The 17597-nt window shown below is 36.5% G+C and overlaps 1 protein-coding gene across 1 annotated transcript; it reads right to left on the reverse strand.

Moving 5' to 3' along the window:
* Nucleotides 1-377: 377 nt before the first annotated feature.
* MS3_00008658 (uncharacterized protein) lies at nt 378-17155 on the reverse strand. The gene is made up of 8 exons (XM_051216998.1): nt 12447-17155; nt 12345-12409; nt 12200-12308; nt 12029-12151; nt 10114-10406; nt 7811-7955; nt 5718-5923; nt 378-805 (listed from the first exon to the last, which is right to left on the reverse strand). The coding sequence occupies exons 1-8, from the start codon at nt 12483-12485 to the stop codon at nt 598-600; spliced, it is 1188 nt and encodes a 395-aa protein (XP_051065627.1). The 5' UTR covers nt 12486-17155; the 3' UTR covers nt 378-597.
* Nucleotides 17156-17597: the final 442 nt, after the last annotated feature.

Below are 17597 nucleotides of genomic sequence, written 5' to 3' on the forward strand. Positions count from 1 at the left end.
CGACTAAAACCATGCACCCGCCTCTTATAGTAGTGCATTTATTGATCTTAGCACGGACACACTTTTAAGACAATATGAAGAGTATTTAAAGTATAATGTTAACTTGGGTAGACAATTTATAGTTTAAACTGTGTTTTTGGTCAACTGTGGACTTTTCCAGCCCAAAATACACAGATTTGACCAAAGAGGAAGTAATTAATGCTGGGATATTGACTTTATGCTGTGTTGCTGTCAAACAATTGCACAACCATCCAATTAATTTTAGGTCTGTAATGAGCTGTCTAGTGTATTCGAAGCAATAAACCACAATGGTGACCTAACCGACTTCTAGCTTATAAGTACATTACTTTGAAGCAATATAGATAAGTATAAAAATGGGCCAACTTACGTCATTTTAGATTGCATAAAGACAAACTTAGCAGTTAGAAAAACATACTAAACAGTCAAACTTTGTAGAAACACCTAAATTAACCTGTATTGTAAGATGAATCTTGAAGACAACCACAGAGGTAAAGACAACAGACTACTAGAACAGAATCTGTCAATATTTTATCAAATTAAATGTATTTACAAAACAATTTGATGTTAAAAATTATGTTAGTTAGGTGAAATAGTTCCCAGCAAGCTTCTAATTTCTGGTGTTATTTGTGGATGTTCATGACGGCGACATAATTTAAGTACCTTTTCACGCTGAGACGGGTTAACACAATGCCTATAAAACTCCAAAAATACCAATAAGCTTTTGAACCAGGTCAGCGGCATACGCTTCTCATCGGTGAAGTAAACAGTGCAATCTTTATCAAAACTAAAATGGAAAAGGTATAAAAGTAATTTAGGTTATAAAACCGATATGACAATTCATTGATAATACTGAAGATATGCATAAAAGCAAGTACAATTTAGAGATCATTACAACAACACATTTTTGTAACGGGTAGTGATCAAACAATCTTTTACCTCATTTTAACTATACATATAAAATAATGAACATTCATATCACCACTAAAAACATAAACCGAACATTAAGGTAAAATCCTTTGAGCCAATAATTTACTATAAACTAAGAGGGGAAAAGGATCCACAAACGACCTACATGGTTATAACTAGATAACCATCTATGCATTCCAAGGTCAAGCGATTTTTACGACAGTGATACTAGTCCTCTGTCGCTTTCCTTCGCACTACAGTATAGAAAAACTTTCACTTTATATCCTTTCACAAACCACGACTGAATAAAAAGTTTATACAAATTTTTAAATTACTTTCTTATAAATCTATACTGAAATATTCATACGTTAACATGTATCAAAGTATAATTATTAGTTGAGTTTCTTTTTAATACTAATAATGGTGGTGAATACTAGTGGAATCATAAAAGTAGCTTTTGTTTGATTATTAAATTTGTCGAAATTTGAAGTAACAACGTAACAGTAAGTTTCAGTGCAGTATGCAAGAACATTAACAGTTTGAAAAAATGTACACTGAAACTAACGACTATCAAGTAGCACTACTTTCCCAAGACTATACGAATATAATCAAAGGTAAAATTCAAGCATTCATACAACCAGTCTAGAAATAAAAAAGGTGATCATTTTATTTAATCCAATAATTAAATCACTATTTAGAATAAGAAATTATTGTGAGATTATCGTCGGCGAACAAAACTAATTGCACTTTTGACAAAAAGTTATATTTGTTTACTTATTTTAATCTTGAAGTAACTTAATAAATGGCTATAACTCACCATCACCATAAAACAAGAACTATTGTAAACACGAAGAGATCAACCTGCCTACTTGTTGTCTATTTTCAAAACTGTGAAAATATTCCGATTAAACTAATTGCTTTATATTTGAAAATATTATGAATGTTAAGTGTATGCACTCCTGCGCTATGAGAAAAATGTTTTTATGATAATAAACACTGGAAAATTCACAAAAAAAACACCAATTCACGGTACATTTTACGTTCTGTCTATCCTTTGACAAAAGGAGAGACAAAAATATCGAAGTTGAAATAATTCATATAAATGATGGTTGGAAAAATAGTTGTGGTATTATTTAACTGGTACAAAACTTTAATGATTTAATGCAGGTGGAAAGTAGTGGGTTTTTAAAATGTTTTGAATTATAAAACAATTATAAAACAAATCTTTAAATTTACAGGCGGTTTTTATCACATATTGTTATCTGCTAGGATAACATCAGAAACTAAAGCGTAGTGGATAGCTGTTTCGTTCTAGTAAGGATATCTAACAATGATGTAAACAGGGAACTCCGCCTGGAGTCCCTGCGGGGGCTACTGCCGGTCCCAAACCCGGATAAAGGAGGAGAGTTTGGCATGGGGTTAGCGTCCCCATCCCGTAGAAAACTAACTCGCTAAAAAAACGCTAACCAGAAAAAATTATTCAGACCTTTTAAACTCTGCCCTGGGAGTCAGAAGGTCTTTATTTAGAAGAACTATGACGCCTCATGATGAAAGCCGAATTCCTTCGGAAGTTACGAGGTCGATGCCCCTTCTGACAACCAGAGCGACCATTTATTTAGGTACATGGAATGTTCGTACAATGTGGGACACCGGGAGAGTCTTCCAAACTGCTACAGAAATGAGAAGATACAATCTAAAGGTGCTTGGGATCAGTGAAACACATTGGACGCAAGTTGGACAACAACGACTAACTACAGGAGAGCTCCTGTTATACTCCGGCCATGAAGAAGAAAATGCACCACATACACAAGGAGTTGCATTGATGCTGTCCAAACAAGCGCAAAATGCGCTTATAGGATGGGAATCTCATGGACCAAGGATCATCAAAGCCTCCTTCAAAACAAAGAAAGAGGGCATTTCAACGAACATCATCCAATGCTATGCGCCTACCAATGACTACAATGAAGAAGCTAAAGATCAATTCTACAATAGGCTGCAGTCAATCATCGAGAAGTGCCCAACAAAGGACCTGACCATTCTGATGGGAGATTTCAATGCCAAGGTTGGAACGGACAACACTGGATATGAAGACATCATGGGACGACACGGACTGGAAGGAACGAAAATGGTGAGATTGGCAAACCTATGTGCCTTCAATAAACTGGTCATAGGCGGCACCATATTCCCACATAAACGCATACATAAAGCCGCATAGACTTCACCGGATCACACCACGCAAAACCAAATCGACCATATTTGCATCAACAAAACGTTCAGGAGGACTCTAGAGGACGTGAGAACCAAGAGAGGAACTGATATAGCATCAGATCATCACTTGCTGGTCGCCAAGATGAAATTGAAACTCAAGAAGCACTGGACAATGGGGCGGACAATATCACAAAAGTTCAATACGGCCTTTCTTCAGGATACTAACAAACTCAATAAATTCAAGATAGACCTCAGCAACAAGTTCCAGGTTTTTCATGATCTACTCAAAGGAGAAGGAATTACTGTGGAGAGCAACTGGAAAGGGATCAAAGAGGCAATCACTTCAACATGTCATGAGGTCCTGGGTCACAAGAAGCACCATCACAAGGAATGGATCATTGTTGATACACTGGATAAGATTCAAGAAAGGAGGAACAATAAAGCAGCAATCAATACCAGTCGAACAAGAGCAGAAAAAGCCAAGGCACAAGCTGAATACACAGAAGTAAACAAACAAGTGAAGAGGAGCATCAGAAATGACAAACGTAAATATGTGGAGGATTTAGCGACAACGGCGGAAAAGGCTGCAAGAGAAGGAAACATGAGACAACTGTATGACATGACAAAGAAACTCTGGAAATCGCCGCAAACCAGAACGACCAGTGAAAAGCGAGGAAGTCAAGGTAATCACTAACATTGAAGAGCAACAAAACAGGTGGGTAGAACACTTCAAAGAACTCTTGAATCGACCAGCTCCACTGAACCCACCCAACATCGAAGCAGCACCCACGGACCTCCTAATCAATGTTGGCCCACCAACAATTGAAGAAATCAGCATGGCCATCAGACAAATCAAGAGTGGCAAAGCAGCAGGACCAGACAACACTCCAGCAGAGGCACTAAAAGCAGACGTAGCGGCAACTAAAAGGATACTCCACATTCTCTTCAATAAGATTTGGGATGAGGAACAAGTACCAACAGACTGGAAAGAAGGACTTCTGATCAAAATACCGAAGAAAGGCGATCTGAGCAAGTGTGATAACTACAGGGGCATCACTCTTCTCTCAATACCGGGAAAAGTCTTCAACAGGGTATTGTTAAATAGGATGAAGGACTGCGTAGACGCCCAACTTCGTGACCAACAGGCAGGATTCCGTAAGGATAGATCGTGTACAGAACAAATCGCAACTCTACGGATCATTGTGGAACAATCACTTGAATGGAATTCATCACTCTACATCAACTTCATTGACTACGAAAAGGCATTTGATAGCGTGGACAGAACAACACTATGGAAACTCCTTCGACACTACGGCGTGCCTCAGAAGATAGTCAATATCATACAGAACTCATATGATGGATTACACTGCAAAATTGTGCATGGAGGACAGTTGACAAAGTCGTTCGAAGTGAAGACCGGTGTTAGGCAAGGTTGCTTACTCTCACCCTTTCTCTTTCTCCTGGTGATCGACTGGATCATGAAGACGTCAACATCTGAAGGGCAACACGGGATACAGTGAACAGCTAGAGTGCGGCTGAACAATCTAGACTTCGCAGATGATCTGGCCCTTCTGTCGCACACACAACAACGAATGCAGGAGAAAACGACCAGTGTAGCAGCAGCCTCAGCAGCAGTAGGTCTCAACATACACAAAGGGAAAAGCAAGATTCTCCGATACAACACAACATGCAACAACCGAGTCACACTTGACGGAGAAGATTTGGGAGATGTAAAAACCTTTACATATTTGGGCAGCATCATCGATGAACACGGTGGATCTGATGCAGATGTGAAGGCGCGGATCGGCAAAGCAAGAACAGCATATTTACAACTTAGAAACATATGGGACTCAAGGCAACTGTCAACCAACACCAAGGTCAGGATTCTCAATACAAATGTCAAGACAGTTCTACTGTATGGGGCAGAAACCTGGAGAACTATGAAAGCCATCATCCAGAAAATACAGGTGTTTATTAACAATTGTCTACGCAAAATACTTCGGATCCGTTGGCCGGACACTATTAGCAACAACGTACTGTGGGAGAGAACAAACCAGATCACAGCGGAGGTAGAAATCAGGAAGAAGCGCTGGAAGTGGATAGGACACACATTGAGGAAAGCATCCAACTGAGTCTCAAGACAAGCCCTCACATGGAATCCTCAAGGCCAAAGGAAAAGAGGAAGACCAAAGAACACATTACGCCGAGAAACGGAGATAGACATGAAAAAAATGAACAAGAATTGGATGGAACTAGAAAAGAAGGCCCAGGACAGAGTGGGTTGGAGAATGCTGGTCGGCGGCCTATGCTCCATTGGGAGTAACAGGCGTAAGTAAGTAAGTAATGTAAACAGGGATCGAAACTGGGTCTGATTATGAGCGCTTAACTTTTGGGTAATCATATACTTTGCCACTCAATAAATTCAAAATACCGAAAAGTGCACTGACTACGAGGGAAGCATTAACATCTTATGTTATTATTCGATAAGAGTGAAAAAGTATTTTATTTCACAAAATTTATGAAAGTAAAACACACTATAGATGAGAAAAGTATGTACATATACTAAAAATTAAACGGCTTACCTAATGAAATAATCGATAATTCTTTGGACAGCGGCTTCTGGTAAGTGATACTTTTTAGTTAAAAATGTCTCAATAACCATTGATCGAGGAATGCTGAAATCTTCTTCTAATGTAAGAGCAAGAGCGACTGCAGCAAAACGTGATTTTAACGTCGCTCTTTTAATTAGATTGGACAGGATTACACCTTCAGTTTTAGAAATCTCCGACTAAATAAGTAGCAGATATACAAAGAGGAAATGATTGATAATTGAAGAATTAATAAAAAGAAAATGTATATCGGTTCACAAAAATAATAAGTTTTGTGACAAGAATCAATCCAATTGTTGATAAGTAAAACAGTTTTAATAGAACAGAATAAATTTTAATAAGCGGTTTTATAATTAGTTACATAAAAAGATTCTTCGAAAGCAACGACAGCTTTTGATTGAAGTTAATTGTCTTGTGCTGAAAGCAATATGCCTAAAGAGACACACTTGATATGAGAGCGTATCTAACGTGGTTAGGTATATTTAGTATAATTCAGGTATGAAAGATTTCAGGGACCAGTTATGAGTTGTATATGCAAGCACAAATATTATTTGAAGTCTAGTGAGTGTCCGGATCGAAATAAGTTAAATACAATGAGAACCTATAACACGAACTAATAAACTGTAATACAACAGATATATTTAATAGTCTATAATAGAGATATTCGAAGTTAGTTAGTGCGGTGTAACCGAACACTGAATACAAACTGTTCTGGACGGTGTTAAACAGTGACTTGCGAAATGTTTCAGTCATCAAAGTATGTTATCAAGTAATCTGTTATTTTCTAAAATTTACTTTCAAATCAATAACTTCTGATACCGAATGCTAGCAATTATTTTGAAGAATACGCTGTCCCCATCAGGCGGAGTTTTGTCACCTTCACTACAAGACAAAATCGAAACGTTCACTAGTTGATATGTTCACTACGTATTCTAGAGGCTTGATGGCACCTGAAAACAAGTCTTACAGACAAACTGTAGAATGGAAAAAAATTCATTAGTTACACTTAGTTTCTACAACTTACCTGATTAACATTTACTTGTGATTAAGTTAATTTTAAAAAGCACATTTTCTTCTGAAATAGTGAAGATTTATTGGAAAAGACTATAGATGGTGATTCAAAACAGAATAAAATTCTCAGTGATGCCGTTCTGTAGAAATGAGAATTTTCAACAACTTCTTGTTAACTATAGATCAGATTCCAGTACATGAATCTGGACTCGATTACTAGATTGCAATAATTCTTCCACTTTAAATTCAATTTTGTACGTAGTTTGAGAAATGTATTTCCGAATTTCTATGAAGGATTTTGAAGCGAGTGAGAAATAAGAGTTCAGTTACCATAAAATTTATTTTGTATTGTTTATTTGAACCTTCCCATTGATGTTTAGGACTGTAATTGATCAGTCTCTTATTGGTATATGTACATCCTGTACGGATTGCCTCGATATTGCCACGCTCATTCTAAGTAAACATGGATAGTGACTATCAGTGGAATCCACGACGCGCGTTTCGTTCTATTTGAGACTTGTCACCTGGATGTGATGTGCCTGAATACCAAAGTTGATATTCACTCCAGGAATCGAACCAAGTATCGTTCGCTTCAAATGCCATCCTGTTATCCACATAGTTACTGAGTCCTGACGAAACGCGCGTCCTGGATCCCACTGCTAACCACCATCCATCTTTGCTTAGGACTATCAATCTAAAGTTTGATGTATATATGAAGTAACACAAGTTGCTACATAAAGTTGGCACTAAGAGATAAAATTAGCAAAGGAATCAGAATAATGTATCAGCAGTAATAATCAGAATAAAAAAAGAAGATATGACTCGAAAAAACAGTATAAAGTAGGTATGTAAAAACGAATATTGTAATTCAGGATCTAGAGGAGATAAAGAGTGAATGTATTAACACTACTGCTTCTCAGAATGTGCAAATAATAAAAAACTAACGTCTATGAACAAACTGTAATCGCTGAAGTATCTGTTTCACTGAATTACAGCATCAACTTTGAGTTCTTTCTTTTTTTTAAAAAAAAAATTATTATGGGAAAAAAATTTACCTGAACCCAAGGTAGATAGACACCAGAAACAAACTCTTCTGGTCGAAACATAGATGTAATTAATGCTTCATATAAATGAACACATAAACGTTTGTTTTCTTCAATATCTTGCTTTACTTTAGGTAATAGATAAGATTCATAAAAGCTGAAAGGGAGAAAAGTCATAAGACGGAGAACTTCAGTTTAAATCACTATAGAACAGTGTAATGATTGAATTTCGAAGTTTATTTCTTGTAGTTTTAACAAACATTGATTCATAGATATCGATAGCTAGAATTGGCCCAATTCACATCTTAATAATACAGTCAGGAACTTTTAACATGTGTATGGAGTATAAACATTTCATAGACTGACACTCAATAAATATCCATACATCTTGAAAACTTCAGCTACTCTGGATGTTATTATGATTAATATACAGATTCTTAAAATGTACAACTAATAATTAGATAGAAAAGCTTAGATTTATATCAATGATTTACAGACTGAATATCGAAGAAAGTTTTTGTTGAGGTCATGATATTGACCACAATATTGAGCTACCATCAGCTGTCTTCGGTGGGTAACTGCCTCATACCCGACACAGTTGAACTCCGCTGACCACGTAGTATCGTGGATCGATTGAAGTTAGACATTAACACCGTTGGATACTGGCTTAGTGGTCTCGCAAGTCCAAAGGTCCTGGGTTTAGTACTCACATGCGGGATCGTGTATCTGCACTGCTGTGGAGTCCCATACTAGGATGAAGAGGTTGTCCAGTGCTCCCAAGTTTTCACCGGTGGTTTAACACTGATCGGTACACGATCTGGATAAAAACTCCATCTCCATGACTTTATACTGATAATTCAAGAAAGTAATGCACAGCTAGTTACTCCCACCATAGAACTAAATAACATTGTACACATTTTATTTTCCTTTATTCGGATCTAGAAAATGTTTGAAGAGTCGTCCAGTAAGTCCTATTCAAAGTACAAGCTAAGTACTTGACATCAATGGTCAATGAACGAAATTTAGATTTGTTTTTGTCCGTAACCAGAAAAGGATATACATGGTATACGATAGAAGTAGTATACCCCAGATTACGTACACACCCTACAGAACACGATTTAATCAAGCTTAACTAATTCGAACTGAATTCAAGTAGTGATCGGTTAAAAATAGAGAAGGCTTAGTAACAAACTCGTAGTTACTAACTATACATAAATTAAGAAAAGTAACCGGTCAAAATATTTTCTATCCCTATAACTTCATAACCATTGGATAATCTTGATTAATAAAACAATTGAAGTCTCACACTAGTAGCCAAGTATTACTAGTCATAACAGATGTTTTCCTTTAGAATGAATACAATAACTTCTATTTAAAAATATATCAATACAAATAAGTAGATGCTATGAAGAAAAAGGATATTTTTGAACCTCGTCACAAGAAAATGAATGTACACAGTTTTAAATATATTAAAAACATTTCATTTGCTCATTCCTTCCAAATTTCGGAAAACATTCTTAGTAAGCAAATGAGAATGTATTTCTCTACATTAATCATTTACATAAAAATAGATCAACTGAATAAATATTAGTGATGCAGAAATCTTTCAATAAACACATATATTAGAACTTCACTTCACCTGGTTTGGTTTGATCACTAAGGTAGTATTGCTAATTCTTACAAATAATGAGGTTTAAAAATGTCCGAGGTTGAAAACTGAGTCATATTATTAGAAATGTTGAATTAGTTTTTAAAATGGCATAAGTAGAAAAATGCTATTTATGAATGTTTGAACAAATTCTTTTTAAAAGGATCATTACCAAGGTTTCGTTTGAAATTTCAAATAAATTGAACATTAGGTAAATTTATAAGCAATGATGGATGGTGGCTATCAGCGGAATTCAGGACGCGAGTTTCGTCCTATTCGGGACTCGTCAGCTGGATGTGATTTACCTGCATTCCAGAGTTGATTTTGTTAATAATGAAAAATAATGGTATGTTTGTAAATATACTAATGAGTAAATAATTAGATTTTCCGAAGCTTTGTGGCTCAATGTAAGCCATTTCTTTTTAATGACTGATGAAAAGTCATAAAATTTAACTGTTCACTCATTAATATATTTATAAATATATCATTATTAAACACACTTGAAGTTTAATTTAGTGTTTTCATAGAAAAATTTTAAAACAGATTTGATTTAATCAAAATATAGATATTAATTAACAATTTAATTAGGTAGAAAAACAACTATTTAAAGAATATGAACAAACAATTTGTTAACAAATTATACCGATAAAAATTTACAAAATCTTACTGATTTGCTGGTTCATGACCTTTAGATGCAAACACTTTAACAATACGTGGATATACATGAACTGACCATTCTAACGGTTTTAACATCTCTAACAGACTATCCCATCCCTCTAAATGTGGTAACATTTTGATTGTTTTTGGTAATGGTCCACTTCTGTAACTTCTAAGTACATCAATTAAAAGATTTAAGTGATCCCGTAGTTCTTCAGGAAGTTCATTTAAACTTTCGAATCCTCTTACTTCATCCAAATCACCAATAATACTACCAGTGTACTGAGACATATCTTCAGAAATCTAGAACAATGAATGAACAGAAACAACAATGATCAATAACAGTTTCGTACTTAATTTTTTGAATAATAATATTTCGTTGTGAATTTAACTTTATAGTTATATTTTTTAAAAAGATGCTATTCCGTAATCGAGTTCCTTAAATTAGTTTCATCAAAGTGAATACGCATTTAACATCAGTTACCGTCATTTTTTTATCGAAATGTATTTGCATGTAGTCGCCAAAAGATAAATGGTACAAAGATGGACAGGTGACTGTTAACTGTTTGCTTCTTTGAACATGTCCCCAAAGTAGAAAAAACGCTTTCGGTCATTCATTAATGCAGTTCCATATCAAATAAGAAATTCGATAATATAGTGTGGATACTTTGTTATCTTCACAATAAGTTACTGACTGAAAACACCCATATTTTTTATTTATCGGACCGAGTTTAGTCAGACGATTTAAAACTGAATTCTGGAGGAAAACAGCTTGGGTCACCTTATTTTCATGAGGTTAAATTCTTGTTAATTGATATATAAAAGACTGCTTAGTGAAATAAGGTACCAAGAAATGTATTATACAGGACGGTTTGCATCATCCGACAACACTAATTTTTCCTGATTCTTCGCTCAGACGCGTGACTATTTTGGCTTACTAAGACTATTTATCTACGCTATCGCGACAGTAGCGCAAACTATACCACCTGAATGAAATATGCATTTCACAACGACTTCCTAGTCAGATTATAAACATCTAAAACTTAATTTACCGAAGGAATCCATCTACGCTCATTATTTTGATTGTGGGAAGACTAGTGTCAGCGCTACATACATTCATGTTTTCATTCTCACCAAGCTGATTATTTAATTTACATATGGTCTTTGGAGGTACTTGAGGCTCCTCGGAGTAAGTATACTTATGGATGACTTCGCACACTTCATCTGCAGGTGATTGAATTTAAGACGTTATTTTACACTTTCAGGCTACATGGTGGTGAGACTGTCAACGACTATAAACGGCATCTGGAGGAAGCGGCTGTGCTCCTTTTCTTTGTCCCCTTTCGTTGAGGGGTTTTGGTGTGGTGAAATATCTAACCACACAAACAACAAGTAAGGATAGGTTAGTATGGTAGAACAAAACGTGCCCTAATTAAGACATATCACAAACAAGACAGGTTAAAAGAAAACCGATGAGTGCCTGAATAATAAAAAAATCATCTATCGATATGATCTTGTTCAACTGAATAGCAATTTTGTGTAGAACAATATACTAACAACTTACCTCAAATATTGACAGCTATAACCAGACTAATAACAAGCAGTCTAACTAATCTTTCTGTTCAGTTAAGAAGACATATTTCCTTTCTTCTATAGTGAAAGATACAGCTCAGCTACGAATATAGAATACTAAACTTTCCTTAAAATGAGGACGGAATGATGATTAAATTTGTGATGGTTTGTACTTATCTCTGTTTACTGTGCTGAGTAACTCTAATGTAGAAGATAAAACTAATGACGGTTAAGTATTCCTGCAAAATCTTCACAAGAGAAATACAAAACAATCCATCTTATTCATACACAGGAAACGGAAGTTGGCCATTACAATACAAACATGCCATTCATATTATCAACCCTTAATTTACCTTCAATTTTGATTCAGTCAAATTTTTTTTAAGTTCTGTCACCAGTTCCTTGTTGTCGCTGGTCGATTTGAAAAACTTCTTCCAATCTTCATCATCTTCTAAAACGTCACCACCACATGAATCCTATGGACAGATGAGGAGTAATCTGAGAATGTATATATAATCACGTACGAAATCAGGAAGATCAAGTTGGAATCCTTCTTCCATCTCAGATTCTTCATTATCAGACTCTGACTCTATAATTGCAGCGTCATCGGTTAAGGATTTTGAAACAACTAATCTAAGAAATAATAGGAATTAGAATTGTTGTGCAAACTTTTCTTCATCAATATTTTCTCGCATTAGTTTGCGAATTTTCGACACATCACGAGAACAGAGAACCTACATAATAATCATTAACAGGAGAATAGATACGAACATTTGAACTATCAACGGATCGCTTCTTTGTTTTTGGCATTTTTTGAAGAAATTTACTGATGGCAAAAATAGACCTAAAAGTTTATACAAAGAATTAATCGTAGGAATTTGTCAACTAACACTTTAGAATATTTATGACAAACAGAAATTTCGCATTATGACAACGATTCAGTAACTAAAAATAAAACACTGTTTACTATCAATAACGCGACACGACTCCAACAAAAAACTAGGTGGATGTAACAGATAATGAACTACTAGAACACGTATCAGGGAACTTTGATGAAATTATTAAAGGAACACTACAGTTTTAGAGTACTAAAAATTACTAACTAAAGCCTCTTACTGTCTTCAACTAACCTTAAAATTTTTTAGCGAATTTTGTAAGTGCTAGGAGCATTAGTACTGTCATATATCTATGTTCAATCAATTTAAAGTATAACAGATGAGTGTATCGATTACTACAACTGCTCTGGTAGTCATATTAACACCTGGTTGATACGTCCAATATGTTTGTAAGGGGAAACTCAACTACGTTTCACAGTACCATTCGGACTAAAAAGTCGTTAAAAGGTAACGTAAAGTACTTTAAAAATTAAAACATTGAAGCATACAACCACCACATTTAGTCGGACTGGTCAGTCAGTTAGTCATCATCAACGTCGAGCTTGGCATGAATTTGCTTGGCCAAAGGTGCCATACTATATTACCAATACCAAATGAAACTAACAAAATTAATAGCAAAAGAAGCCGAAATAATGTTGCAGCAATGATAATTAGGAGGACTAGGTACTGAGAATATGGTCCAAAAAGAGAGCGGAAAGATCCGTGAGATTATTAGGTAAATAATGTCGAAATTATGAAGTTTATAAACGAGTTACAAATCGAAGTATTTAGATTATCAATTATACTCGACTCCTATGTGAGGTATGACGCCTTTGGGGAATTCTCAGAAAAGTCAGATAAACACATGACACTAATTTGAAGTTTATCAACTGTTTTAAACCAATCACAGAAAGTACACATTTGACGACTGTGGTCCATATGACTAGGGACTAAGGTAAACTTACTATTTACCAAGTAGGGTTACAATTACATACAATACAGAAAAAGATTCTGTAAGTACTACGAAACGATTATTTTAATCAATAAATTAACAACACCCATGAAGAATCAATTTCCGAGGATTTTAGGTAAATACACTAACCTGTAGCTTCGAAAAGGCGTGTGAAGCGCATAGTTTGTTTTATGACATGGTCAGCATACTCTAGTGAAGGCTAATAAGGAAGAACCCTGACATCTCATAAAATAAAGGAGTCTTTGAAACATTCTATAGACTGGTGTAAAATTAAGTTTAATAAAGCGTTGGGGACTTTAGAGAATTTGAAATAAGGCAAAACTGAAGCAACTAAGCCCATTTCAGAATTATAAGACGTCACTTACATGTAGATAATGATCAAAATTGGGGAATCTACCAGATCACATAGTTTTCACCTAAACTTATAGCAAAGCTCATAAAGTCGAATTGCAGAAAATGATGTAAAAGTGTGCTTACAACATTGTATTCCAATCGACTCCACAAAGAAATAAATAGTCTTGTAAATGGATTTCAGTGTCTAACTAAACATGATTATCGTTACTGAATGGCGTTAATTTAGTCCATTTAAATGAAGCATTGTAGTGAACGAGAATATCAGTGAGGACAACCAAATGTATTTAAACACAAAATTACAGAGTCTCTTAGTAAGATCTGAAAACCATACAATGAATACTTCATTTGCAAAATCTCAATCAATTGTCTCAGACTTTATTGTTCCTTCGTCTCTACACCAATCACCCTTTTCCCTTCGATCTCCTCAGTCAGTCAGCTGCATCGTAGGACCAGGCACGTATATGTATCGGTCTAATTCGCCACACCTCATTAGCACAAGATGAACACCAAATTTACAGAAGTAATCACTTCAATGGTAGTACTGTATGAAAGATTGTGTACAGGAAGAAAGAATTAGTTCGTAGAAAGAAACATATGAAGCAACTCTAATCTCAGTTTAAGGGAAGACAAAGAGTGTATACACCTACTCCATTGTGACAGATTCTGAGCCGTCGCCCAGAGTCTCCAAACATTTGGTTACGACAGTCACGCGAAACCCAACAAAGTAGTGTGCATCTATCATCATGGCTCAGACCAGAAGTTAGTGACTTCAAGGACCGGTGCCACGTTAGTTTGGCCGCCCCTAACTTTCTTCCAACCATCCCTAACACGTGGCCCAACCACCTTAGTCGATGAAGATTTACAACCTTATCAACTAATTGACCATCATTCCCTAACATCCTGCGTTTAACCTCACTATTACTTACCCATTAGATACGAGCAATATTTCTAAGACATGTGATCAAATACTAGTAGCTTACGAGTATCTTCTCAGTCAGTCGGTGACAACGTAGAACTTCGTACGTACATACATCAGTTCGAGTTGCCATACCACATAAGCACAGAGATGCAGTTGTCGGTTCAAATCCCGTAGTGGCAGAGGTAGTAAAAGCATAATCAGTAATCGGAAACACTAGGGTTCGAAGATGTTATTCAAGGAATACAATCCGGTGAAATAAATTTGGAAAGAGTAGAAAGAAAGGGACATAAAGAATTTGAAAGATTAAAATTTGGGAAAACAAAAAGAGTGGACACACCTGCACCATAGTAAACGATTTTGAGTCATGTCATTCAAGATCTCTAACCATAGGTTGCTACCGTCTCGCGGATCCCAATCAGATAGTCTACACCTACCAACATAGCTCAGTCCACTTGTCAGTAACTTCATGGACTTAGGCCATGTTTTGGTCTGGACACCCCTAGCTTTCTTCCAACCTACTCCTACACCATAAAACATCGCACCTGGGGGGAAGTCAGTGGTTGGGCATATGTAACACATGTCCCAGCCATCTCAAATGATGAGGTTTCACTATTTCATCAATTGATTTGCCATCCTTACCTAGTACCCGTTTCCTAACAACTGTATTGCTTACTCGAATGTCCCAGGATATACGAGCAATATTTCGAAGACAGCTATGGTCAAATACTAGTAACCTACGAATATCCCCTACTCTTACCGGCCATGTTTCATTGCCATGAAGTAGGACGGAACGAACTGCTGCACAGTAAACACGTCCTTTGGTTGCTAGACGGATATCTCGCCTACGCCATAAATGACGCAAGTTGGCGAAAGCTAGTCGGGCCTTCTGTCTCCGTGCTGAGATTTCGTCACACACCAGACTACAAGGGCTGATGAGACTCCCAAGATAAGTGGAGCGGTCGAAAAGCTCAACTGTTTCACTCCCTATCATTACTTCGAGTGTCGATGCCACCCAATCCTGAAGCAACATTTCGCATTTTGAGGGGGAGAATCACATCCCGAACATGCTCGCATTGTTGCTCATAGTGATCAAAAGACTGCATTTTGTCAGCGTCTTCACCAAATAGAACTATGTCATCGACATATTCTAAGTCAACAAGTGAATATCCTGGTAGAAGTTCAACTCCTGGAAATTTAAAGGAGGAATGTGTCATCTCTAAAGGCATGTCTACTCTTAATGTCCACGTTTCACAGACGTAAAGTGAAACAGAACGAACTGCCGCACAGTCCGTCAGACACCAACCCATTAGGGTTGATCAGACTTCCAAGATAAGTGAAGTTGTCAACGCGTTCGACTACTTCACTCCCTATCCTTAATATAGGTGTCGACGCAGGTCAGTCCTGAAGCTAAAACTTGCATTTAGAGAGGGAATACACACCCCAAACAACCTGGCATTTTTGCGAAGTGCTACCAAAAGACTGCATTTTATCAGCGTCTTCACAAAACAGGACTACGTCATCTGCGTATTCTAAGTTGATAAGTGGATCTCCTAGTAGGAGATCAATGCCCGAAAATTTAGTCGACGAGAACGTTATGTCCATCAGTAAGTTTATGATGAAGTCAAACAAAAATGGAGAAAGTGAACAGCCTTGACGGATACCACTTGAGGTTGCAAAAACAGATGACAGTTTGCCATAAGCTCTGACTCGACTAGTAGTGTTCAAGTAAAGAACCTTCAGAAGGTTTATGTATTTCTGAGGTACGCCCTTCAATAACAGACAATACCATAGGACCTCCCGGTCTACAGAGTCAAATAATGCCTATAAGTCAAGAAAGACCACCACTGTCGGATGCCGATAAGCATGTTTGTGTTCAAAAATCTGACGAATGTTGGATATGTGGTCGATGCAGCCACGACTGGATCTGAAGCCAGATTGATTCTCTCATGTTTGCAGTTCATGAGTCTTATTTAGGCGTGCGATAATTATCGAGGCTAGTATTTTAGATGCTAAGAGGCTAACCGAAGGTCTAGAAATAATCCTCCAACAAAATATTTAATGGCCTAAAGTGGTATCAAGACTAATCTTTGTGTAGTGGCCGGAAGCATTGTTTGTTTCCAACACACATATAGAGTAATTTAAAGAATATATATACTGGAAACTAAAGTTATGAATCTAACAGAAGCTAGACATATAACAAGGGTTTAAGTTTTACAGTGAATAGGGGAAATTTTGTGAGTATATGAATAACATATGCATATGAATTAGCAACGAACTTGTTTCAGGATAAAAACTACACTGTCAACCCTTTACAATTAGAACACAGGTACCGTCAACACATAAAAAAGCCGCTGGAATCACACAGATTTGTGTAGTAAGGACAGGAGGCTTATGGCTTATGTTATTCCATTTCTAGTATTCCTCTGTGAGTGTTCATTCTTCTCTTGAAAGAGTCAACAGAAGGTCCAAACACCACTGCTTTGAGTAACAGGTTCCAAGAATTGATGACTCGGTGTGAAAGCCTGTAAGCCACGGGTATTTTACTCGTTCTTGGCTTTTCTACTCGCCTGCTATATCCTCTGAGATGTTCCGATCTGGTAGGAAGAAAAAGGAAAGATATATTAGGACCAAAATTATTTCTTAGTATTCCATACATCAAAATCAGATCATCTCTTAGTCTGCGATAGGACAGAGTAAAGAGATCTAGATTTTCAAGCCGCTTTTTGTATGACAAACCCCGTGGTTCTGGGATTGCACGGGTAGCCGCCCTCTGTACTTCTTTCAAGATATTCGAGTCACCT

Source organism: Schistosoma haematobium, chromosome 6, assembly GCF_000699445.3.
Source record: "Schistosoma haematobium chromosome 6, whole genome shotgun sequence".
Lineage (NCBI taxonomy): Eukaryota > Metazoa > Platyhelminthes > Trematoda > Strigeidida > Schistosomatidae > Schistosoma > Schistosoma haematobium.

Excerpts from the sequence above, each read along its gene's own strand:
- MS3_00008658 (XM_051216998.1), bottom strand. The coding sequence starts at position 12,485 with ATGCCAAAAACAAAGAAGCGATCCGTTGATAGTTCAAAT. Across the intron at positions 10,407-12,028 it reads TGACTGAATCAAAATTGAAG|ATTTCTGAAGATATGTCTCA; the intron begins GTAAATTAAGGG and ends TCATTGTTCTAG. Across the intron at positions 5,924-7,810 it reads TCTATCTACCTTGGGTTCAG|TCGGAGATTTCTAAAACTGA; the intron begins GTAAATTTTTTT and ends CTACTTATTTAG.